The following is a 26,031-nucleotide window of genomic DNA, read 5'->3' on the forward strand; positions in this document are numbered from 1 at the left end:
ATAATAAATAGAATAATGAATAAATATAAATAATAATTTGAATAATGGATGAAATTGAAGAGAGTTTGAGAATTGGAGTAAAGAAAATAAGAGTTGAGAGTTGAGAGGAGATGAAGCAAGATGGTGACCGGCGAAGGAGGGAAGAAAACGGTGACGGGAAAGATGGTGAACGAGAGTTGCGATTTCAGTTTTCAAATTGAAACGGCAAAGAATGAGAGAAAGAGATATTCGTGGTTTAGGGATTCTAATTTCTTATTCCCAACATGTTTTACATTATTTCAATAGGTGTGGATTTGCAAATTTTGAAACTTATAAACGTCATATGACTCCTATAACTTTAAAAACTATCAAATTAACCCTCAAGCCTGGAAAAACTAGCAAGCTTTTTGAGTTGAGTTGTACCCTGGTCAAACTCGACTCAAATAATTATTTGAGTAGCTCGACTCGACAATTATCGAGCTAAGCTCGAGCCAAAACCGAGTCGAGCTCAAGCCACTCGGCTCAATTTTCACCCCTACTTGACACTATCTATAGAGAGGTCTGAAGGACATGGATGAGTCTATGTATGAATATTGTGCTTACATCTTTGTACCACTGTTAGAGGATACATGCACATTGGATATTTATTTATTCTATAGCCACAACATCTTCATATAAATTATGTTAAGACTATACTTAATTACCGTTGGATTCATTAAATTGGATTGACATCATCATACTATGGGACTTCCATGAAAAAATATGACACTATAGGGATTTTTTATATTATAGCTTAAAAGGTCCCCAAATATCAAAGATTAGGGGTTCCTTGTAAAAGTGTCAAATTATGAGTCTATGAGAAGTTCAAAATCAGGGTTTCTTGGGAAAGAGTCAAACTATAGGGGTTCTCTAGTATTAAATTCTTGGGTTTCTTTTAGATAAAGCTTTTATTTTTAATTTGATTTGATTTTCATTTAAATTGGGTTTTGTTAGTGAAGTCTTTTCAGCTATTCATTGTCAAAAAAAACTGGCAAAAACGACTAAGCAAATGCTTACTTTAAAAAATAATAATAATTTAGATATGAATTTGTAAGGAGTAAGGACCACTTCTTCGGTTATGAGTGATTGCCTCCTTAACACGTTTATCACACGCCACAAAGAAGAGGAATTTTCCAATATCACTTTACAATTTTAAAATTATTTATGGTTTATAATTCCTCCATTTTGGGAGACAATCTTTATTGATTCTTCCATTTCAAAGAAAAATTTCTCATCCATATCATCAACCACTTCTCAAGATTCACTATTCAAAATTGCTAAGTCAAGTCTAGTCACCCCTACTACCACACTACATGTTTATTCGTTTATAATTTCTTTTTTTTTTTTTTTTTTTATAATTGGGTATTCGGATCAGTTTGTGTGAACTTCAACTAATCTTTATGATCCATTGAACAACCTACATAAGTAGCCTCAAAATATAAACCCAGAAACTCAAGAAATGAAGCAAACCCTCTTGACTGTCAGACCAATCCCCTAAAGTTATTCATCTATAAATTTGCATACTAACTACTCGAGTTTCTTATTGTGCCAAACTATATGGGTTCCTAATATAGTGTAACAATATAGGTGTTCATAAGATAAACTAAAAATAGAGGAGTTCTTTGATAAATTAAAAATACAAGGGCTATCTAATATTACATAAAAATATAGGAGTTTCTCTGAGTTAGAGCAAAACTACAGGTCTCTTTAAATCTCGTCAAACTATCGGGTTCCAGTAGATAAGGTTATAAGGGTTTTGTTGATTTGTGTCATACTACAGTATAGGGTTTCATCTAGTATAAATCAAAACTAAAAGGGTCCTTTAATATGTCAAACTATAGGGCTTTATCAAGATAAAGCAAAACTGTAGGGATTCTTTAAATCACGTCAAACTACAGAGTTTCCCTATAATGGCTCTTTTAATATTGCGTCAAACAACAAGGGTTCTTTGAGAAACTAAAACTATAGGGTTTCAAGATTTTTTAATAAATTCAAGTTAAAGATAAAAATTTATGAACAATATTTAATAATTTTTAAAATTTAAAATGAACTTGAATATTCGCAGGAACAAGAGAAAGCAACTGTTTGTAGAAAATACTGCAGGTCTCCAAAAGGAAAAGGTTAGATTACTTCAATACATGGGCAGCTTCGAAATTCAAATTATAAATACAAAGCGGATTTCATTTATTTGTCTTAGAACATTACAATCAAAAAAACTAAATTGAAAGCCACCCAGAAGTTCTCTTCAACCCGTCATTCTTTGGTTCCCTGGAGGCATCATGCTAACATGATTCATATTCATGTTTGAGTTCCTCGCTAGGTTTCCCTGATATCCTGCAATCAATCAAACCAAAAAACACCAAACAGTTATGGGCTGTTTCTAACTTTTTAATATTTTACAACATATAAAGCAGTAGCAGACATCTTTTAAATTCATAATATATCATCATTTTGAATGGCATTTTCTCACTTTAGTTTACATTTTCAATTCACAGAAAAAGATAGTCAATTCTTTGGTAAGGTTTTTAGAACCAAAGCCTAACAATTGATGGTAAGATATGAGTCATCTGATTTACCAATGGAAGGATCCCAGCCTCTAGCTTGAAGCTCTCTATATTCTTGACAAAGAGCACAGTAATCACAAAGAAAATGGCTGATCCAGTCGGGTGCTGGAGCCTTCGGAAGCCCAAACTTGTTCCTGAGTAGGGCTGGTTAACGAACCGAGCCACTCGCAAGCCAGCTCGAGTCCGGCTCGTTAATGGCTCGGTTCGTCTGATAACGAGCCGACTCGACTAGGCTCGTGAGACAAAACGAGTCGAGTTCGAGCCATAGAAGGCTCGGCTCGTCAGGCTCGCGAGCCGCGACTGGCTCGAAAAAGCGGGGGTTTTTTTTGAGAATTTCTGAACTATTGGGATTTAACTGAAAATGATGCAAACAAGTTTTAAAAAATAACAAAATGGCCCCTGCTATTAAAATCCCCAAATCGCAAAAAATCCGTCACAGTGGAACCCTTGCCGTAAAATTTGAATCAAACTCCTCCCAAAGTAACGATTTTTGGCCAGATCTTGTTCACCTTCGTCAGCTTCGCGGGATCTTCGTGGGATATTGTTCATCATCGTCGGACCTTCGGCAGCCGTTGGATCTTCGTCATCGTCATCTGATCGTCGTTGGATCTTCGTCGGAACTTCGTCTTCTTCGTACGAGCTTCGTCAGATCTGAATGTTCTTCGTCGGATCTGAATCGTCTTCGTCAGATCTGAAGTTTCTTCGTTGGTTCGTCATCATCTTCGTCGGATTTTCGTCAGACTTTAACCGGTGAGTAGGGGGTTTCTTCGTTGGATCTTGTGCTCCTTGTTTTAGGATTATTCCTGTACCAATGGGATGATAATATCTCTGGAATATTTGCGTAGTTCAACTAACCTCCATTGATATTTTTGTGAAAGAGCCCTGTGTCATGTTCCTTTCTAAGCCATTAAGCACAATATTTTATCTGTTATATATTTTTCTATATTAATTGTTTTTCTTGTTGGATTTTGAATCATTTTTAGTTGCCTTTTGGAAGTCTTATGCAAATATTGGAGATTTCCCATTCTTTTCTTCGAGATCAATCTTTGGTGCACAAATGTGCCTGAAATTTAGTTTGAAAAATTTAAGGAATGGGAACAGATTTTCACCTTCACACACTGTAGATGATAAGGCTTTTAGTACTTTGGTATTCCAGTTTTGTCTTCTTATGCGTCTTTATAAGAGTGAAGATGATAAGGCTAATCTAATGGTTAGTATTGTTATTCCTAAAACTTATTGCCTTATTAAATTTATTTCTGCAGGTATCGGAAGCATCTGTTAGTAGAAATCGCAGTACTATTTTGTTCCTGCTGGAAGTTCTCGGGACGAAGGGTGGACAGCATTCATAAACATTCTGGCAGAAATTAATGAAGCATCGCGGCTTTTCACATTGCCCAATCAGGCGTACCTGCAGAGCATGCATAAACCCCTTTTCTGTTTTTACACATACAATTGTTGCATTTATCAGATGTCTTTTTTGGTTCTATTGTATGTGTGTGTGAAAATAGCAAAGTTCTGAACCTTCAGAGCGTCTTGTTGGGCTTTCAGATGATGTTGGGGCTGGCTTCATTTCTGGCCATAGTAGCCAACCTGCCTCTGCTTCTGAACTGAATGGTTGACAGGTCGGTTGACCTGCCGGCACAAGATGAAATAGGTAAATGGGGTTTCAGAAGTACAGAGCCTATCAGAAGAGATTCTTCTTTGATTTGGGGAGCAACAACAGGGGTCACTCCTGAGGATATCTGAGGTGAAAAACGGAGGATATTTATGTTTATTTATTAAATTGGCGAGTTAAATAAACTGTTAGTTGTGTTGCAAGTATTAATCAAATTTATTTGAATTGGACTGCGGTCAAACTTGCTCTGCCCACCAAATTAATGAAAAGTTAAAGAGTAAACGACATGTTCCCACCAAGGTTTATTGAAATCCAAGAGTGGTACCACTGGTTTCATAATTTCAGATTTCCACCCTTAAATGGATGTCGTTAGTGACGACATAGGGGCATTGATTCTTTTACCAAATTACCCTTAGACCTTCTCCTTCTTCATTTCCCTTCTCTCTTCGCGGCCCATTCCAAAACCCACCCCATCCTAACCACCACCACGGCCTTTTTTTCATTAACCATTCTATTTTTTCTTCTCTTCTTCTTCTTCTCCTCCTCTTCCTCTCTTTTCTTCTTTTTGCTCCTCCTCTCTTTTTCTTCCCTTTTCTCCCTTGTCGGAATAAGCTCCGAGGCGGCTGGATTTGTGGCGGTTTGTGTGGGTTTTGGGTGGTTTGGTGGGCTGACTTTGTGGGTTTTTGGGTGGGTTGTGGCTGACTTGTGGTGGTTTTTGGGTGGGTTTGTGGTTGTTTTTGGATGGATTTATAGCTGGGTTTGTGGTGGTTTTGGGTGGGTTTGTGACCGAATTTGTGAGCGATTTGATGTTGGATTTTGGGTGGTTTTGAGGCTGAACTTGTGAGCGATTTGGTGGTGGATTTTGGGTGGGTTTGTGGCTGAATTTGTGAGTGATTTGGTGGTGGATTTTGGGTGGGTTTGTGACTGAATTTGTGAGTGATTTGGTGGTGGTTTTTGGGTTGGTTTGCTACTGAATTTGTGATTTGTTTGGTGGTGGTTTTTGTGTGGGTTTGTGGCTGAATTTGTGAGTGATTTGGTGGTGGTTTTTGGATGGGTTTGTGGCTGGATTTATGAGTGATCTGGTGATGGTTTTTGGGTTGGTTTTGTCACTGAATGTGTATATAATTTGGCGGTGGGGCTTTTGGGGTTTAGAGGGATTGTGATGGTGGTGGATGAGTGGAAAGGTGGCGGGTGGTGGTGGGACTTCGGGGGGTTTCGGTCATAATGGTGTTGAAAGGTGGTGGTGAATGGTGATGGCTAGATGGTGGTGGTGATGGTGATGGTGATTTCGCCAGAATCAGACGGGTGGGCCTGAAATGGCAACCGTTTTGAGATGAAGGAAAAAGAAGAAGATGGGAGGTGGAGGCAGAGATGAAGAGGAAATGGGAAGGGAAAAGAGAAAAATACAATTTTAGCCTTGAACGGATAAAATAAAGGAAACGGTATCCATTTAAGGGTGGGAATCTGAAATTTATGAAACCAGTGGTACCAGTCTAGGATTTCAATAAACCTTGGGTGGGAACATGTCGTTTACTCAAAGTTAAATTATGATTTTTCAATTTTAAGCCCTTCTGAATTCGCCTGCCATATTTAAATATTTTAAACTAATTTTCTCATTTTCAATATTGAACATGATTCAGCTTCAAAATTATTTGGAGATGGCTGCTGCCCAGACAATCAGACTGCTGTCAAGCGAATTTTTGTAAAAAAAAAAATTTTAAAAAAAAAAAAAAACAGAGTTATTTGGAGATGGCTCGAGCCAGCTCGAAATATACCAAATCTATTGTCAAGCCGAGCTGAGTCATATAATTTCTGACTCGGCTCGGCTCGGGCTCGGCTCGTTTATTATTCCTCTCTCACGAGCCGAGCTCGTTAAGCCGAAAACTCGGCTCGGCTCGGCTCGATAACACCCTTATTCCTGAGCTTTGTTCGATACGTGCATGAAATTATGCATGGCAACCCTTTGCAAAACGCAACCCCAGCGTATAGCATTCTGCTCGTCCCACATGCTAATTTTCAGATAACACAATCAAATATTAAATATTTATGAAATTAACATTAGAACCGATCTTCAGAACCAATCAATATACAGATAATAATACACTTACAGGTGTGGCCATCGTCGATGATCTCTGCAATCTGGCCAAACGTCAAGCACGGGAAGAGAATAGTGACAAGAGCTGAAACGTTGGAAAAAACACATCATTATTTGTTTTAATATACAAAACTATATTAAAACATTTAAGCAATTTCAATGAAAAGGAATGTTCTGGTTTATGATTTTGGAGAGTAATAGAAAGACAATCACCATTCATTGGGTCATTCATGCAATCAAAAAGCTCACTATGCCAACCGTTTCCCAACTTTCCCAGGCCTGTAAGTGGAACCCCATATGGTGCTTTTGGCCCATTATTGGGCCGAAATTGCATCCCTGTAATAGCTTGGGGTCCAGTTGGAGGAAAATTCACAAGATTTTGCGGGGCTGGCATGGGCATCTGGGTATATGGTGAGTAAGCCCCCGGCTGATTCTGCCCATATGTTTGGTTATTTTGCGGGTCGGAAGGCGGAAACTGCACGGGTTTAATCAGATCTAACGGTGGGCCTTGTTGCGGATACACCCCGATAGTGGCGGATCTAGGAATTTCACTCGATGGGGGCAAAAAATAAACAAAAAAAATTTGTGGGGGCAAAATGTCAAAGTCTTATAGGAGGTAAAATGCAACTAAATATAAATATTTATACAATCTGAAGTTTTTTAGAGTTTGAGTGGGGGCCATGGTCCCCACTCGTCATTAAGTAAATCCGCCACTGCACCCCGGGCTGATTCAGCCCGGGTGAATTCAGTTGAAAGTTTTGGAGCGGAAAATTTGCAGGCGGCCCCAGCTGAGCCCCGTAGGCGGCCTGGTTAGGTTGCAATGGTGGTGGATACGGTTGTGGTGGCTGGAATTGTTGTTGGGCTTGTGGATCCTGAGAGGCCATGGCTTCATGAGTTGCCTCATATTGATAATCTTGAGGTTGTAATTCATATTCTGATTGAGGCTGGTAATCAGAAGAGCCAACTTCAAGATTTCCCATAACTGGCTATAGCTCTTCACCGAGTCACAGTGCCTTTGATCCTGAGAAGGATCTCAACAATATAAAGAAGCAGATGGATAATGCCATTTAATGTACATTCAAAGAAGCAACTTGCCACATAGGGAAACCAATATAAAATCTAAGGACAAAAATATACTATTACAAGTAGCCAGCAACCAAGCATTAATCTAATTTCCACAAAAAAATGACAGAAAAGAAGACTTAAAACCCAACTGACATTTTCTATGAAAAAAAATATGTAGAACATGCATGTGTATGTTGTAAAAGTCTATAATTGCGTGAACTAAGTTCTTTTTGGTCCCATTTTCTTTTCTTTATTTGACTTAATAATGTAAAAGCTTGTAATCGTGTGGACTTTTCATAAAGTTGTTTCTCACTAACTGTTTTTTGGTCCCATCTTCTTTTATTTCTTTGACTCAGTTTGCTTTTGAAGTTATTTTTTTTTTTCAAATTATATACCTTTTTTTTCCCTGATTGATATGGCAGCAATAAAAGGACTATTCTAGCACCTGGCAAAGTGGTATCCGTACCCGCGAGTCCACGAGTACGTAGCCCAAACAGGCAGGTGCGGGTAACAGTATAAATTACTCATATGAAATTTACACGTACCTGGTCTGTTCGTGAAAAAAGCAGGTGGGCTGGGTAATGCTTGTAGGTATCTGCATTTTAATAAAAAAAAAAGAAAAAAGAAAACGTAAATTTAAAAAATTGCAAAAACAAAACCCTAAGCCTAAAGTGAATAGTGTTGTCTCTCTCTCGCGCTGACTACGACCGAAACTCTCACTCTCAAAGACTCAAACTGGAACTCTCTCACTCTCAGGCTGAATCGCACAAATCACAATCTCTCAAACTGAAACTCTCTCACTTTTAGGCTGAATCTCACAATCTTTGAAATTGAAATTCTACCACTCTCACGCCGACAACACAGCAGTAGCTCTGAATCTCACAATCTCTCTCACGCCGCATTACTTCTTATTGTATATATTGATATATAATAAAAATTCATTCTTGGACATAGTGGGCCTAAATGATCCAATATACATTTGATAGAATGGGCCCATAAATGATTCCAATATCCAAAGTGGGTATCAATCATGTAGGCAATATTGTTGTTATGGTCATTATAGTTCTTAAATATCTTGATAATTAATATAACAAAAGATTACACAATATTAATCTGGTTTATAGAAAATAATATGTAACATTCTTATTTGATTAATACAACTAAATGGGTATGCTTCCAGTGCCAATTCCAGGTGAAATTTTTTCTCACTATTAGACTTGTAAAACTAAGATTCATTATCAAATAAGAGTAAGCACGGGTAGCGGGTAGAACCAAAACAGGAATCTACCCGGAACCAGCACTATGTGGGTAGGTTTCGGTTCCATTTTATTGGAACTAACAATGTGCGGTTCCAGTTTTGGTTCTTATGTGTGGAGGAACCAGAACCTAGAAAAAAACTTGAAACGGGTACTCGGTTTGGAACCTGTAGCAGATACCCGATTTGAAACCTGTTTGGAACTGATTTTTGGAACCTATTTTGGAACCTATTTTGGAACATGTCTTGGAACCTAGGCTCCAATGAAATATTTGTGAATAATGGGGGGTTTCTTTATTTTACATATAAAAAATTTAAAATTAAAAAAGTTAAAATTTTAGAATAACCTAATTAAATAAATATACAATGATATTTATTACATATAAACTACACCATATTAAAAACTTTAATATATTATAATATATTAATATTAAAGTTTTGATTAATTAAGTATATAATTGGAATTATGATTCAATTAAAAGAGTTTTAATGTTATTAAAAGAATCATTTTTGAATAAAATAGTATATTTGATTGAATAATAATATATTTATTTATTTATTTCAATTATCAATTATCAAGTTTTAAGCATATCTATAGTAAATTAGCAATTAATTAATTATATATGATAAATTGATAAACATTAATAAATTTAATTAATAGTTAAATATCATACTTAATCATTATAACATTACATTATAGTTAAATGATTACTTAATTAATTATAATTTTATAACATTACTTAATTGATTTATAGTATAATTAATTATAGCATTACATTATAGATTTATAATATAATTAGTTAATTACTTAATTAATTATAACATTTCATTACAAACATTAGTACAATACTTAATTAAATAATTAAAAATTTAATTAATTATAATATTACATTAAAGATTTATAGTATGATTACTTAATTCACTATAACATTACATTATAGTATGATCACATAATTAATTATAACATTACATAATTAAATGATTACTTAATTGATTATGACATTATATTATAAACATTAGTAATTACTGTACTAATTTACTACATAAACATTAGCATAATATTTAATTAATTATAACATTACATTATAAATTTACAGTACGATTACTTAATTAATTGTAACATTAATTAAATGATTACTTAATTAATTATAACATTCTATTATAAATAAATAAATTATAATATTATATTAAAGACTTATAGTATGATTACTTAATTCATTGTAACATTTCATTATAGTATGATTATATAATTAATTATAACATTACATAATTAGATAATTATTTAATTGATTATAACATTATATTATAAACATTAATTATAACATTACATTATAAACAAATGATTACTTAATAAAATGATTAGAAATTTAATAAATTAAGCATTACATTATAGTTAAATAATTACTTAATTAAATTATAACATTATTACATTACATTATATTATGATCACTTAATTAATTATAGTATTATATAGTTAAATGATTACTTAATTAGTTATAAATTTATAACATTACATTATAAACATTAGTAATTTATTACATTATTAAATTACTTAATTAAATGACTAAAAATTTAATTAATTATAATATTACATTAAAGATTTATAGTATGATTACTTAATTCACTATAACATTACATCACATAATTAATTATAATATTATATAATTAAATAATTACTTAATTGATTATGACAATATATTATAAACATTAGTAATTACTAATTTACTACATAAACATTAGCACAATACTTAATTAAATGATTAGAAATTTAATTAATTATAACATTACATTATAAATTTATAGTACGATTACTTAATTAATTGTAACATTACATTATAATTAAATGATTATTTAATTAATTATAACATTCTATTATAAACAAATTAATTATAATATTATATTAAAGATTTATAGTATTATTATTTAATTCATCATAGAATGATTAAATAATTAATTTTAACGTTACATAATTACATGATTATTTAATTGATTATGACATTATATTATAGACATTAATTATAACATTACATTATAAACAAATGATTACTTAATTAAATGATTATAAATTTAATTAATTAAGCATTATATTATAATTAAATAATTACTTAATTAAATTATAACATTATTACATTAGATTATATTATAATCACTTAATTAATTATAACATTATATAGTTAAATGATTACTTAATTAGTTATAAATTTATAACATTACATTATAAACATTAGTAATTTACTACATTATTATATTACTTAATTAAATGATTAAAAATTTAATTAATTATAACATTACATTATAGAGTTATAGTATGATTACTTAATTAATTATAACTATAGATTTATAGTATGATTACTTAATCAATTATAACATTTCATTATAAACATTAGTATATTAATTAAATGATTAGAAATTTAATTAATTACAATATTAAATTATAGATTTATAGTATGATTACTTAATTCATTATAACATTACATTATAGTATGATCACATAGTTAATTATAACATTATATAATTAAATGATTACTTAATTGATTATGACATTATATTATAAACATTAGTAATTTACTACATAAACATTAGCACAATACTTAATTAAATGATTAGAAATTTAATTAATTATAACATATTAACATTACATTATAAATTTATAGTACGATTACTTAATTAATTGTAACATTACATTATAAACAAATGATTACTTAATTAAATTATTACGTAATTAATTATAACATTATTACATTACATTATATTATGATCACTTAATTAATTATAGCATTACATAGTTAAATGATTACTTAATTAGTTATAAATTTATAACATTACATTATAAACATTATTAATTTACTACATTAGTCATTAGTACATTACTTAATTAAATGGTTAAAAAATCTAATTAATTGTAACATTACATTATAAATTTATAGTATGATTACTTAATTAATTATAACATTACATTATAAACATTAGTACAATATTTAATTAAATAATTAGAAATTTAATTAATTATAACATTATATTATACATGTATAGTATGATTACTTAATTAATTATAACATTATATTATAATTAAATAATTACTTAATTAATTACAATATTATTATATTACATTATAAACATTAACAATTTATAACATTAAATTAACAATTTATAGCTGAATAATTGTTTGTGTCTTGGTTTTGATTGAGAAATTTTATGTGAATTGTGATGAATTGATTGAATTCAAGTGTTGCCTAGAGATTAGAGGATTTATGAGTTACATTGGATACAAATGAATGAGTAATCAAAATTTGTTAGGGGTGTATTTATAAACTTTTAAGGTATTTTTGTCATATTTTAAACTAATAGGGGGCAGTTGATTTTTTTTAGGGTACTCGGGAAAGGAACCGGAACTTGCATTTTAGGTTCCGATTCCCCGAAAAATGCAGGGTACCCGGAACCGCTCATGTCACGACCTCATTTTACCGGAGGCACGACCGGGTCTTGTCCCACTCTTCATGACTTCTACTCAGTACTGTCCTCCCCCCCCCCCCCCCCCCCCCCCCCCCCCCCCCCCCCCCCCCCCCCCCCCCCCCCCCCCCCCCCCCCCCCCCCCCCCTCTTTTAAGGGATTTCTTTCGCCTCCTCCACCACTCGAACCCAAGACCAAAAGGCTATAGTCATTTGGGAAGCATGGTGAGTACCATCAGGCGAAGAGTGGGACAAGTCCCGGCCGTGTCTCCAGTACGATGAGGTCGTGACAACTCACCCCTAATCAAATTGGACTAACCTATTATTTTTTTAAATGTCAGGACTAAAAGGTACATATTAAAGGCCAAATGAAAACCCCCATTATATTTGTAAAATTGAGATCTAGTAAGAGATGTGTTTCAATACTACATTGGGTAGAAATAGGTTGAATATCATGTTCCGAAGTGTGGATATGCAACATGAAGGGTATAGTAGGTAAGTATCTGACCTCTAAATATTGATATCAAGATTTAAGCGGGTGATTATATCTGTAGGATATTAAATCATGATTAATTTGATTTTCTATTAAAAAATATGTTATGAGTTAGGAGAAGTTACCAAGAGACGGATCGAAGCCTCTGGATTGATCGAAGCTCCCTGTATTCTTGACATAGAGCACACCAATGACAGCATAAATGAGTGACCCAGTCCAATGCAGGACGCTTAGCAAGGTTGAACTTTTTCCTCAGTTTAGTTCGGTAGTCTGTTGTCTGTTTACATAACCCATACTTCCACTTGCAGCATAAGCCTATTCCCAAGCACATCCCCATGTAAAGCATGTAAAACTTACGTTACTTACGTTACTCATGTAACGTAAATAACGTTTTGATTTTCATCAGTTTTAAACTTGATGGTCCACGTTTGTTGTTCAGTTTTCAAATGTTTGGAATTTATGGCAACCATTAAGCAATGCCATTAAGAGCTTGACGGAAGCTTGGCTATGTATATTATTTTGGTCCCTAAGCTCAAGAACTCAATTATATTGAAAAATACACCATCAATATTAGAGTGTCTTGAGAGCTTAAAAGAGCCAAAATACAGTTCCGTGAGTTTGTTTTAATGGTTGGAGGTAATTTTTTATTCTTGGTTTATAGTTTAAGAATATTGTATTCTTTGTATTTCTGTTTAGATTGTAGATAAGTTTCTTACAGTTGGTATCAGAGCTGTATAATACCTCCGCCTTGATGTTTTGCAAAAGAATTTTTTGAAGCTCTCTACTCATGGCCGTTTGAATTTATTTTTTTAAATCAAAGTTTGTTTTTTAGTTGTTTTTTAATGAAAATAAATGTTATAAATCATTAGGAAATTGGATTTCTATCATTTCTGGGCTTTGAAACAATTATTTTGGAGTTTAAATAGTGAATTTCCACCTGGGTTTGGCTATTGAGTCGTTTTCGAGTCGGGTATGTTGTTATAGATCCGATCAAAGGTTGAAGACGACTGTAGATAACATGTCATTTTTCCTTCAGTTTTGAAAACGACATGTCATTTACTTTTCAATTAAAAAAAAAAAAATTAGATCTGGCGTTCTAGGACTTGAACCCGTGATCTCGTGTGAAGAGGTTTGTACAAGAGCCAAACAGGCCATTAACGGTTTTGACATTTAATTGGTAAATAAAATTTATACTATTCTAATTTTGCTCATTTTAATTAGAGCATATTAATTAATTTTGGTTTTATCTATGCATTTTTTAGATAAGTAAAATGTGCAGAATCCTAAATTAATTATGCTCATATTTATCTTTCGAATTGATTATATCTTTTACATGCAATTTTTGAATGAGTATATAGGATAAGGCATAATATTAAATGTTATGCATAATATTATAGTTTTAATTAGCAATATTTATGCTTATGAGAATATTTTGTGCATAATAATAACATATTAGTATTTGATTATGTAATTCGTAATATTAAGCTAGTCTTTATGGGATTTAATGTCTAGTGATCTCATATAATTTAATTAATTAGAGAATAGCCACAGCATCTTTAATTAAATAAAATTATATATTATGATTGATTAGGATCACATAAAGAATATTAGACATTAATTGTAATTAATTATACTTAATATAATAATTTTTTTCCCACAGGAATTTATTATATTATATTATTAATAGGATAAAATACCAAGTTTCATAATTTACCCACAGGAATTATGAATTTAGTAATAATTTGATAGTTTTATCATAAAGAATAAATGAATCTGCTTGAATTAGAAATTTAGCCCACAGACAATTTTTATGTCATTAGATTCAATTTTTAAGCATGATTTACATTGGTAAAGTATGATATTTTGTTTAGGCCTCAGTTTTAACATAAGCATGTAATCTATAATTTTATGCAATCGTACAGCCTGCAAATTTCTCTGATATTCGTTTGATATCCCTGAACTTAAGGAGATAACTATAAGGTCTGGAAGGAGAGAGTTCTTCTTATTGGGGTGGATGGAATAGACTATGATTAGGAAAGACGAACCACAGCAATCACTGATACTAGCTGCAGCGGACATCACGCTTTATGAACGATGGGAGCGATCTAATGTCCAGCATGATGTTCATTAAGACTAGAATCTCTGCTAGTATCTGTGGTTCTGTTGATCAGTGTGAAAATGTCAAAGACTTGCTAAAAGCCATTGATGATCAATTTGTCACTTCAAATAGGGCACTAGCAATCACCCTGATCATGAAGTCTCATCCCTAAGGCTCACTGGTGTGAGGACGTGTGCGCGAGCACATCATGCAAATGAGGGATATTGTGGCTCAACTGAAGAATCTCCAGGTTGAAATTTCAGATTCCTTCTTGGTGCACTACATCTTGAACACCCTTCCGCATCAATATGGACCCTTCAAAATCTCATACAACACACATAAGGATAAATGGTCAATTAATAAACTTATGACCATGTGATTCAAGAGGAAGGGAGAATGGTGATGGAACATGGAGAAAGTGCAATGCTCGCAACGTATGGAAAGGGAATATCAAGCAATAAGAAAGGGAAAGATAAAATGCCTTCCCAAGGTGGTATCAAGAAAGATTCCAAGTGTTTCTTTGTAAAAAGAAGGGACACGTGAAGAGGAATGTGCCAAATTTCAAAAATGGCTTGCGGACAAAGGTAATCCAACCTCATTTGTTTGTTATGAATCTAATATGGTTAATGTCAATATTAACACATGGTGGATTGATTCTGGATCAACATCCACATTTCAAATTCCTTGCAGGGTTTGCAAAACCTGAGGAAGCTAGTGGGAAGTGAGTGAAGCATCTTATCAGGAAACAAGATGGGCTCGCATGTGGAACTTGTAGGAATTTGCTATTTAATTTTAGTAGTGACTTTGTTTTAATGTTAGAAAAGACTTTTATGTTCCAAGTTTTTCTAAAAACTTGATTTCAGTTTCAAGGTTGTACCCTTTGGATATTCCTTAATTTTTCAGATTCATCTTTCAACTTATTTATAATCTGATTGTGTTGGAATGGTACTTTGTCTGATGGTCTTTACTGCATTAATTTACAAAACAATGCCACTTATGATTCAATGCATGTTACACTGGCGCTAAAAGATGTGTTGTTAATGAGGAATCCTCTAAATTATGGCACCAGAGATTAGGACACATCTCCATAGATATAATTAAAAGATTAGTACAGAAGGAGTACTTAATACTTTGGATTTTGATTTTGAGACTTGTGTGGACTGCATAAAGGGAAAGCAAACCAACAAGTCAAAGAAAGGTGTCAATAGGAGTTCGGACATATTAGAGATCATACATACTGAATATGTAGTCCAGACATGGACTCACATGGTAAAATACTTCATCTCTTTTATGATGATATACTCACGATATTGTAGATACATGCTATAACAAGTACGAAGCATTAGATGCCTTTAAAACTTTAAGGCTAAAGTAGAGAAACAATGTGGTAAGCAAATTAAGATCGTAAGATTAGATAGAGGTGGAGAATATTATGGTAGATACACAGAGGATGGACAAGCACCTGGACCATTGCAAAGTTTCTTCAAGATCATGGGATTGTTGCCAATACACATGCCTGGTTCACCGAACCAGAATGGTGTAGAGAGAAAGAAGAAACCAAACATTGTTGGACATGGTGCGGAGTATGCTTAGCAGTCCAATCTTCTAAATCCTTGTGGGGTGAAGCACTTAAGACGGCAGTGTATATATTGAACTGAGTTCCAACCAAGGTTGTTCCTAAAACGCCATTTGAATTATGAAAATGTTGGAAAAGAGTTTGCAACATATACGTGCTTGGGGATGCCCGTTGAGATGAGAATTTATAATCCACAAGAGAAGAAGCTAGACCCAAGGACCATTACTGGGTATTTCATGGATATGCTAAAAGGTCTAAAGGTTACAGTTTATTGTCCATCTCACAACACTAGGATTGTGGAATCAAGAAATGTAAAGTTTCTTGAAATACTTGATCAGTGGGAGCGATCAAACCAGGAACGTAGTTTCTAAGAATGATCATCAGAATCTCAACCTTCTACCTCAAGTGATAAATTGTTATTGTTTACAGCACCCCTTAAGTATAAACTGGCATTGAACAACCAATCATTGAAGTTCCACAAGCTACTGACAACATTCCAGTAGATCAGGTGTTCAAGAGTTCCAAGAACTTTGAACAACGAGTTGAACCACAATTACTCTCGGAATATGATGGTACAACATTAAGAAGATCTATTAAACCAAGGAGATCAGCAATTCCTAATGATTATGTTATGTATCTGCAAGAATCTGACTATAACATTGGAGCCGAAAATGATCCCGAGTTCTTTTCACAAGCCATGAGTTGCAAAGAATCAGAATTATGGTACAATGCCATGAAGGAAGAGATGAATTCTATGAAGAGTAACAAAGTGGGATCTTGTTGAGTTGCCTAATGGTGTAAAAGCCATTTGATGTAAAGGGTCTTTAAGTCAAAGAAGGACTCATTGGGCAACATTGAGAGATATAAGGCAGACTCGTTGCTAAGGGATTCACTCAGAAAGATGAATCGATTACACGAAGACTTTCTCCTATATCTAAGAAGATTCTTTGCGTGTGTTTTGGAATTAGTAGCCCATTTGACTTAGAGTTGCAACAAATGGATGTGAAAACAACGTTTCTCAATGGAGACTTAGAGGAGGAGGTTTGTATGAAAAAACCTGAAATTTCCTCTAGTGTTGGTGATCACTTGGTTTGTAAGCTCAAGAATCTATATACGGTCTAAAACAAGCATCCCGCCAATGGTATTTTAAATTCCATGGGGTAATTACTTCATTCGGTTTTGTTGAAAACCCATGGATCAATTTATATACCAGAAGGTTAGTAGGAGTAAGATATGCTTTCTTATTTATATGTAGATGATATTTTGCTTGCAACTAATGATAAGGTTTGCTGCATGAGGTGAAACATTCCTCTCTAGAATTTGATATGAAGGATATGGGTGACGTCTCTAGTCATTGGCACTAAGATCCATAGAGACAGATTTCGAGGTATTTTGGGTTTGTCTAAAGAAACCTATATCAATAAGGTTTTAAAGAGATTTCGAATGAAAGATTGTTCACCAAGTGTGGCTCTCGTTGTGAAGGGTGATAAGTTCAATTTGAACCAATGCCCAAAGAATGATTTTGAAAGGGAATAAATGAAGAACATTCCATATGCTTCTGCTGTCGGAAGCCTGATGTATGCTCAGGTCTGTACAAGGCATGACATTGCATTTTTTGTTGGAATGTTGGGACGATATCAAAGTAATCCAGGTTTAGACCACCAGAGAGCTACAAAGAAAGTGATGAGGTACCTTCAAGGAACCAAAAACTACATGCTTATGTATAGACGGACGGACAATCTGGAAGTAATCGGTTATTCAGATTCAGACTTTGCTAGTTGTGTTAATTCACGCAAATCAACATCAGGATATGTTTTCATAATGGCTGGTGGAGCTGTATCTTGGAGAAGTGTAAAGCAGTCCTTGACTGCTACTTCCACTATGGAAGCTGAGTTTGTTTCTTGTTTTGAGGCTACTTCACATGGTGTATGGTTAAAGAGTTTCATATCTGGGCTTAAAATTATGGATTCCATTTCTAAACCATTAAGAATATACTACGATAATTCAGCTGCTGTCTTTATGGCTAAGAACAATAAAAGTCGAAGTCGAAGTAAACACATTGACATTAAGTACTTAGCCATAAGAGATCATATTAAGGAAAAGAAAGTGGTCGTTGAGCACATAAGTACTGAATTGATGATCGCTAATCCTTAATTTGACCAAAGGCATGCCACCAATGAAATTCAAGGATCATGTAGAAGAAATGGGACTTCATTCCACTATGTAATTATATATATAATGTTTCAATAAAACTCTTATTTACTGTGATGTTTTCTCATATTCATGTGCACCTTAATTTCTTTTGAGAAAATTCATCTGTAGGACCAAGAATAAACATAGGGTTTATTCATTAAGTAAGGTTGTCATATATAAAATAAACTTGAAAAATCAAATACATTGTAATAAATGGAAGATAATACTCATTTTATTTTGAGGACTTGTCGCCATGATTCGTGTATTTATTTCTTAATGAAATAATGGTTAAAAATATGGACCAAGTGGGAGAATGTAAAACTTACGTTACTCATGTAATGTAAATAACGTTTTGATTTTCATCAGTTTTAAAGTTGATGGTCCACATTTGTTGTTCAGTTTTCAAACGTTTGGAATTTATGGCAACCATTAAGCAATGCCATTAAGAGCTTGATGGAAGCTTGGCTATGTATATTATTTTGGTCCCTAAGCTCAAGAACTCAATTATACTGAAAAATACACCATCAATATTAGAGTGTCTTGAGAGCTTAGAAGAGCCAAAATACAGTTCCGTGAGTTTGTTTCAATGACTGGAGGTAATTCATGATTCTTAGTTTATAGTTTAAGAATATTGTATTCTTTGTATTTCTGTTTAGATTGTAGATAAGTTTCTTACAAAGCATTATACTAGTACAACATGCTTTATTAATTTGAAGCAGCAGAAAACCATGTGTTAATTTAATTGGTAATAAAATCTATAAATTAAATTGGATTTATAAGAAAAATAAACAAATAAATAAAATAAAGAAATATTTCAATACTTACCGATGTTGCCTTCACCTACCATTTCTGCAGCCTGACCGAACGTCACGCATGGGAATAAAGCAGTTACGAGAGCTGAAATGTAAGAAATTAAAAATTATTTTATAACTGTATATATTACAATCTAGTTTTCTTAGAATTATATTAAATTACTCAACCAACCCCCTTACGTTAATTCATGGTTACGTCCCTAAGCTAAAGTAGTGGGGATAGCCACCCTGGACCCTACAATTTTTTTTTTTTTAAATTTATCAAGAAAAATATCAATTTATTCTCTATAAATTTAATTTTTTTTGTGGCCACCCTTAGTTTTCGAACATAACACTTTAGTCCCCTTATATGAAAGTTCCTAATCACTCCTAACCCCGTTATTTATTGAAAATTATTTTGCCCCATAAAAATATTTTCTGGCTCCGCCCGTGGTGGCTGAAGTATTACCATAACTAAAACTTGAGTTTGGGTAAAAAAAGTTCACACGTTACATATCTATGGCGGCGATACGACATTTACGCAGTTCAAAATGAAACCACAGTTTTGAGAGAGAGAGAGAGTATCACCATTGCATGGATTATTGCAGCAAGCACATAGCCCACTTTTCCAAGCTTCAGCGGGCTGACCTGTTGGATTAGAATCTGGAGGCTGCGGTAACTTTGTCTCTGGTGACTTTGATTTATCATCTTGTTTTTCTGTTTGAGCAGGAGATTCAGAAACTGCATCCAAATCTTCCATTAATATCGACTCTTATGTCACCAAGTCTTCGCCTGTAGAGAGAGTAGAGAGGTAGCTCAGTATTATATAAGGACAGCTAGTTGTATTGATACATCCAGAGTTTGGTATCTGTAATTTTTTTGTTTATTACTTAAAAAATTGACTCTTTTGAGTCTTTAAAAAATTAAATATTTATAAAAAGTAAGATATCAAAAAAGAAAGTGTCATTACTTAAATATGATATTAACTCTTTTGAGTTCCATCGTTTGTGACCTAAATTTAAGAATTGGTCATCTTTAAAATCTAGTACTCCATATATATGATAACTCTCAAAACCTTAATCTAGTATGTCATATACATGATCAATAATATTTTACTTATAGCTGAGTCATAAAAATAGACAAAAATTACACAAAATTTATGTAAAATGACTACTATATCCTTTGTTTTTTGTCTGTTTATATGACTCAGTTGTACAACTTAATTGTAAGCATAACATTACTCATGTATGACAACTCTTAAATCTTAATTCATTGTCAGATTAGCTATACATACGTCATATGTATAACCAATGTTTTTATACTTGACCGGGTAAACTAAACCTTAATTCATTGTCAGGTTAGCTATATATATACATCATATGTACAACCAATGTCTTTATACCTGAACCGAACCTTGACACAATCAAGGCCCAAGGGGTCGGTCCTTGGGGTGGGCGGTCTGACCAGTTGGTCAGACCGGTGACATCAACATGAAACCATGGTTTGAAACTTAAAAGACATATCCTTGAGAAATTACACATCAGTCCTTGTAAGTTTGCAATCCAACAAACACATCCTTGCAATCTGGCCAGAAAACCTTAGCCGTTGCACTTCAAATAAGGAGAATATGAAAATAAGGATTAATTTTCAAAGCTTTTTTATGATTATGTTGTTGAAATCACTATCTTGAGCAGTTAGCACACAAAAATGGACCAAACAAAACTTTAAACTATCACATGCAATTGCATGCATCAAGGTGTGTTCTTGGTCTTCCGAGTTCAACAGGAGTCTACCCCAGTAATTTCCTTAGCTCCTTCTTTGGCTCCCCCAGTAATTTACTTTTAGCTTCCAATGTGAAAATTTAATTTGAACCTAAACAATTAAATAAATATAAATGGATGGTTATAAATTTATAATGGTTTTAATTTAAAGAGATAATTTAATTTTAGTCTAATGTTCACAAAGTGCAAATTTAATTTAAACTTAAACAATTAAATAAATTTGTTTTTATTTAATTATAAATTAACATCATCGAAATTAACATTGTCAAAATAAATTTGTTTTTGAATCAATTATGATAAAATAATAAATAACTAAAGGGGATGAAATTGAATAATAAATAAATATAAATAATAAATTGAATAATGAATAAATATAAATAATAAATTGCATAATGGATGAAATTGAAGAGAGTTTGAGAATTGGAGTAGAGAGAATGAGAGTTGAGAGGAGATGAAGCAAGATGGTGACCGGTGATAGAGAGGGAAGAAAATGGCGACGGGAAAGATGGCGAACGAAAGTTGCGATTTCGATTTTCAAAGTGAAACAGCAAAGAAGGAGAGAAAGAGATATTTTTGATTTAGGGATTCTAGTTTTTTATTCCCAACGTGTTTTACATTATTTCAATAGGGTTGGATTTGCAAATTTTAAAACTTATAAATTTTATATGACCCCTATAACTTTACAAACTATTAAACTAACCCTCAAGCTTGGAAAAACTCGCTGGTCGAACTCGAATCAACTAAGTATTTGAGAAACTCAAACTCGAGCTCGACTTGACTATTATCAAGCCAAAACCGAGCCGAGCTCGAGCTGCTCAACTTGGTTTTCACCCCTACTTGACACTATCTATAGAAAGGTGTAAAGGACGTGGATGAGTCTATGTAAGAATATTGTGCTTACATCTTTGTACCACTGTTAGAGGATACATGCACATTGGATATTTACTTATTCTATAACCACATCGTCTTAATATATATTATGTTAAGACTATACTTAATTACTGTTGGATTCATCTAATTGGATTGACATCATCATACTATGGGACATCCATGGAAAAATACAACACTGTAGGGGTTTTTTATATTATAGCTTAAGAGGTCCCCAAATATCAAAGATTAGGGGTTCCTTGTAAAAGTGTCAAATTATGAGTACTGTGAGAAGTTAAAAATCAGGGTTTCTTTGGAAAGAGTCAAACTATAGGAGTTCTTTGGTATTAAATTCTGGGGTTTCTCTAAGATAATGTAAAACTACTCGAGTTTCTTATTGCGTCAAACTATAGGGGTTCCTTTAATAGAGTGTAACAATATAGGTGTTCATAAGATAAACTAAAAATAGAGCAGTTCTTTGATAAACCAAAAATATAGGGGTTATTTATTAGTACATAAAAATATAGGAGTTTCTTTGAGTTAGAGTAAAACTATGGGTCTCTTTAATTTCATCAAACTAGGGGTTTTCAGTAGATTAAGTAAAACTATAAGGTTTGTTGATTTGTGTCATACTATAGGGTTTTATCTAGTATAGACCAAAACAGAAAGGGTCGTTTAATACGTCAAACTATAGGGGTTTATCAAGATAAAGCAAAATTGTAGGGGTTCTTTTAAGTCACGTCAAACTACAGAGTTTCCCTATAATGGCTCTTTTAATATTGCGTCAAACTATAAGGGTTCTTTTTTAGAAACTAAGACTATAGGGTTTCAAAATTTTTTAATAAATTCAACTTGAAGATAAAATTTTATGAACAATATTTAATATTTTTTAAGGCCTCTCAGGGTGTGTTTGGTTAAGGGAATATTATATTAGTAGGAATTTAATGTTAATAGAAAAATAGATTACCTTGAAGATTACTAGAAATGTTTAGGAAAATGTGTTTGATTAATTGAAATATATTGATGGGTATGTTATATAATTTATTAAATTGTCCACCTTGTTAAATATTAATATAATATTATTTTTTAAATAATTTCATTTAAAATTTTGCTAAAACACCTCAGCAACTAAAAAAAGTTTAAAACTTAACCAAAAAACCCCCACCCACCCCAAGCCATTGCCGACCGCCTACCACCATAGTTAGCGGCTTCGACAATGGCCATAATGACACACGACTGGTCGGACTTGGCAGATCGTGTGCCAATATATCCATTTCTAGCCAGATCCTTGATATATTAAGTCAGAAATGGCCATATCTACGGCCAAACTAGCTGTCATTAACAGCCAGAACCCCAGCCATCTTTAATGGCTAGAAGTCATAGATCTGACCTTTTTCAGCTAGATCTACGGCGATCTAGCAGTTTTTTGCCAGATATATGTCTGAAAACTGCTAGATCGACACGCGATCGGCCAAATCTGACTAGTCGTGCGTCATTGCTGCAGCGACCATCGACAATAGTTTCCGGTGGCTGTCGGTGGTGGCCAGATTTGGCCGTCACCCTTGAGTAATTTTTTCAAAGTGCAAAGGTATTTATGTCCTAAAAATTTTGTATATAAGGATAAAATAGTCCTTGAATTTTTTTGTAATTTTTTTTCAAATTGAGGGCCTTTTTGTTCAAAAATTTTAATAGTGAAAGGAAAAATTATCACAAAAATAAAATTACTAAGTAATCTTAAAATACTTAAGAAAATGAAGTAATCAGATTACCTACTATATTACCAACAATAATTACTATTGATTTTAAAAGATTACCAGAATCTTATATTACTTGATAACCAAACATGACAATCAAGTAATATAAGATAACATTATCTCAATAATGGGAGATTACTCCTAACCAAACACACCCTCGAAGTTAAAATATAAATTTTAAAATGAACAAGAACATTAGCATCAACAAGAGAAAGCAACCGTTTGTAGAAAATACTGCAGGTCTCCGAAAGGAAAAAGGTAGATTACTTGTCTTGGAACATTACAATAAAAAAACTAAATTGAAAGCCACCATCCGGAAGTTCTCTTCAACCCATCATTCTTTGGTTCCCTGGGGGCATCATATTAACATGATTCATATCCAGCAAATCAATCAAACCAAAAAACACCAAACAGTTATGGGCTATTTCTGGTTTTTTTATTTTTTACAACATATAAAGCAGTAGAAGACATCTTTTAAATTCATAATATATCATCATTTTGAATGGCATTTATACACTTTAGTTTACATTTTCAATTCACAGAAAAAGATAGTCAATTCTTTGGTAAGGTTTTTAGAACCAAAGCCTAACAATTGATGGTAAGATATGAGCCATTTTATTTACCAATGGAAGGATCCCAACCTCTAGATTGAAGCTCTCTATATTCTTGACAAAGAGCACACCATTCACAAAGAAAATGGGGGACCCAGTCGGGTGCTGGAGCTTCCAGAAGCCCAAACTTGTTCCTGAGCTTGGTTCTATACATGCATGACATTATGCATGGTAACGCTATGCAAAACGCAATCCGCCCATATATATAGCATTCCGTCCATCCCACACGCTAGTTTTCAGATAACACAATCAAATATTAAACACTTATGAAATTAACATTAGAATCGATCCTCGGAACCAATCAATATGCAAATAATAAATACTTACAGGTGTGGCCATCGTTGACGATCTCTACATGGGAAGAGAATAGTGACAAGAGTTGAAACGTTGGAAAAAAACATCAGTATTTGTTTTAATATACAAAACTATATTAAAACATTTGAGCAATTTCAATGAAAAGGAATATTGTGGTTTAAGATTTTGGAGAGTAATAGAAAGAGAATCACCATTCATTAGGTCATTCATACAATAAAAAAGCTCACTATGCCAACCGTTTCCCTGGCCTGTATGGTGCTTGTGGCCCATTATTGGGCGGAAATTGCATCCCTATAGAAGCTTGGGGTCCAGTTGGAGGAAAATTCACAAGACTTTGCGGGGCTGGGATGGGCTTCTGATTATATGGTGAATAAGCCCCCAGTTGATTCAGCCCATATGTTTGGTTATTTTGGGGGCCAGGTGGCGGAAACTGCACATGTTTAACCGGATCTAATGGTGGGCCTTGTTGTGAATACACCCTGGGCTGATTCAGCCTAGGTGAATTCATTTGATGGTTTTGGGGTGGAAAATTTATAGGCCGCCCCGGTTGAACTCTGTCGGTGGTCTAGTTAGGTTGCGATGGGGCGGATACAGTTGTGGTAGTTGTGCTTGTGGTGCTAGAATTGTTGTTGGGCTTGTGGATCCTGAGCGGCCGTGGCTTCATGAGTTGCCTCATATTGATAATCTTGTGGTTGTAATTCATATTCTGATTGAGGCTGGTAATCAGAAGAACCAGCTTCAGGATTTCCCATAACTGGCTATAGCTCTTCAACAAATCACAATGCATTTGGTCCTGAGATAGATCCCAATATAAAGAAGAAGATGGATAATGCTATTTAAGGTACATTCATAGAAGCAACTTGCCACATAGGGAAGCTTGCCGCAGAGGGAAACCAATATAAAATCTAAGGACAAAAATATACTATACTACAAGTAGCTAGCAACCAAGCATTAATCTAATTTCCACCAAAAAGGACAAAACAAGAAGACTTAAAACCCGATTGACATTTTCTATGAAAAAAAAAAAACATGTAGAACATGCATGTGTAGTATCGTATTTCACATTTCACATCGTCAACCAATAAAAATCTTGAGTTGATTTTAAGTTTTGGGTTTTTTCAATTTTGATATTTTGAACCCATTGACTTAGAATCTTGACTACGTCCCTGTTCCTAGGTATAGACATAGCTCGATATATAAAGAAGTAATCACCAGACGTCAAGATTTGCTATATATGGTGGTTTGCTTCATAAATGATCATGATCTAAACATAAGTATTTATTAGTTTCCAATTAATACTACAGAGTGTAAAGTACGTACTTTAGAATGATCAAGTCTCAACTATTAATTGCCACGGATTTGTTTAAAGTGGGATATGATGCCACCATGAGCTGACGAAGAGTCCTTGTAGTTTCTAGTAAGAGAGACAAAGTCGTCGTCGTCGTCTCTATACGAAGACTAAGACTAAGTCACCTCTCTTCTCAAATAAAA

At 33.5% G+C, this 26,031-nt stretch overlaps 1 protein-coding gene across 1 annotated transcript; it reads right to left on the reverse strand.

Annotated features, from left to right (window-relative positions):
- Positions 1-2,144: 2,144 nt before the first annotated feature.
- On the reverse strand, positions 2,145-8,244 carry LOC116137269 (protein PLANT CADMIUM RESISTANCE 4-like). The gene is made up of 6 exons (XM_031422953.1): positions 7,903-8,244; positions 6,506-7,313; positions 6,306-6,377; positions 6,076-6,206; positions 2,595-2,730; positions 2,145-2,352 (listed from the first exon to the last, which is right to left on the reverse strand). Exons 2-6 carry the CDS (start codon positions 6,690-6,692, stop codon positions 2,264-2,266), a joined length of 615 nt encoding a protein of 204 aa, XP_031278813.1. The 5' UTR covers positions 6,693-7,313; positions 7,903-8,244; the 3' UTR covers positions 2,145-2,263.
- Between the last annotated feature and the right edge of the window lie 17,787 nt (positions 8,245-26,031).

Source organism: Pistacia vera, unplaced genomic scaffold, assembly GCF_008641045.1.
Source record: "Pistacia vera cultivar Batoury unplaced genomic scaffold, PisVer_v2 Contig322, whole genome shotgun sequence".
NCBI classification, from domain to species: domain Eukaryota; kingdom Viridiplantae; phylum Streptophyta; class Magnoliopsida; order Sapindales; family Anacardiaceae; genus Pistacia; species Pistacia vera.

What these genes read in the sequence shown, in the direction of transcription:
- LOC116137269 (XM_031422953.1), bottom strand. Translation starts at nt 6,692, where the DNA reads ATGCCCATGCCAGCCCCGCAAAATCTTGTGAATTTTCCTCCAACTGGA. An exon ending in CATCGACGATGGCCACACCT is followed by an intron (nt 6,207 to 6,305) that starts GTAAGTGTATTA and finishes TCTGAAAATTAG; the next exon opens with CATGTGGGACGAGCAGAATG. An exon ending in AGGCTGGGATCCTTCCATTG is followed by an intron (nt 2,353 to 2,594) that starts GTAAATCAGATG and finishes GATTGATTGCAG; the next exon opens with GATATCAGGGAAACCTAGCG.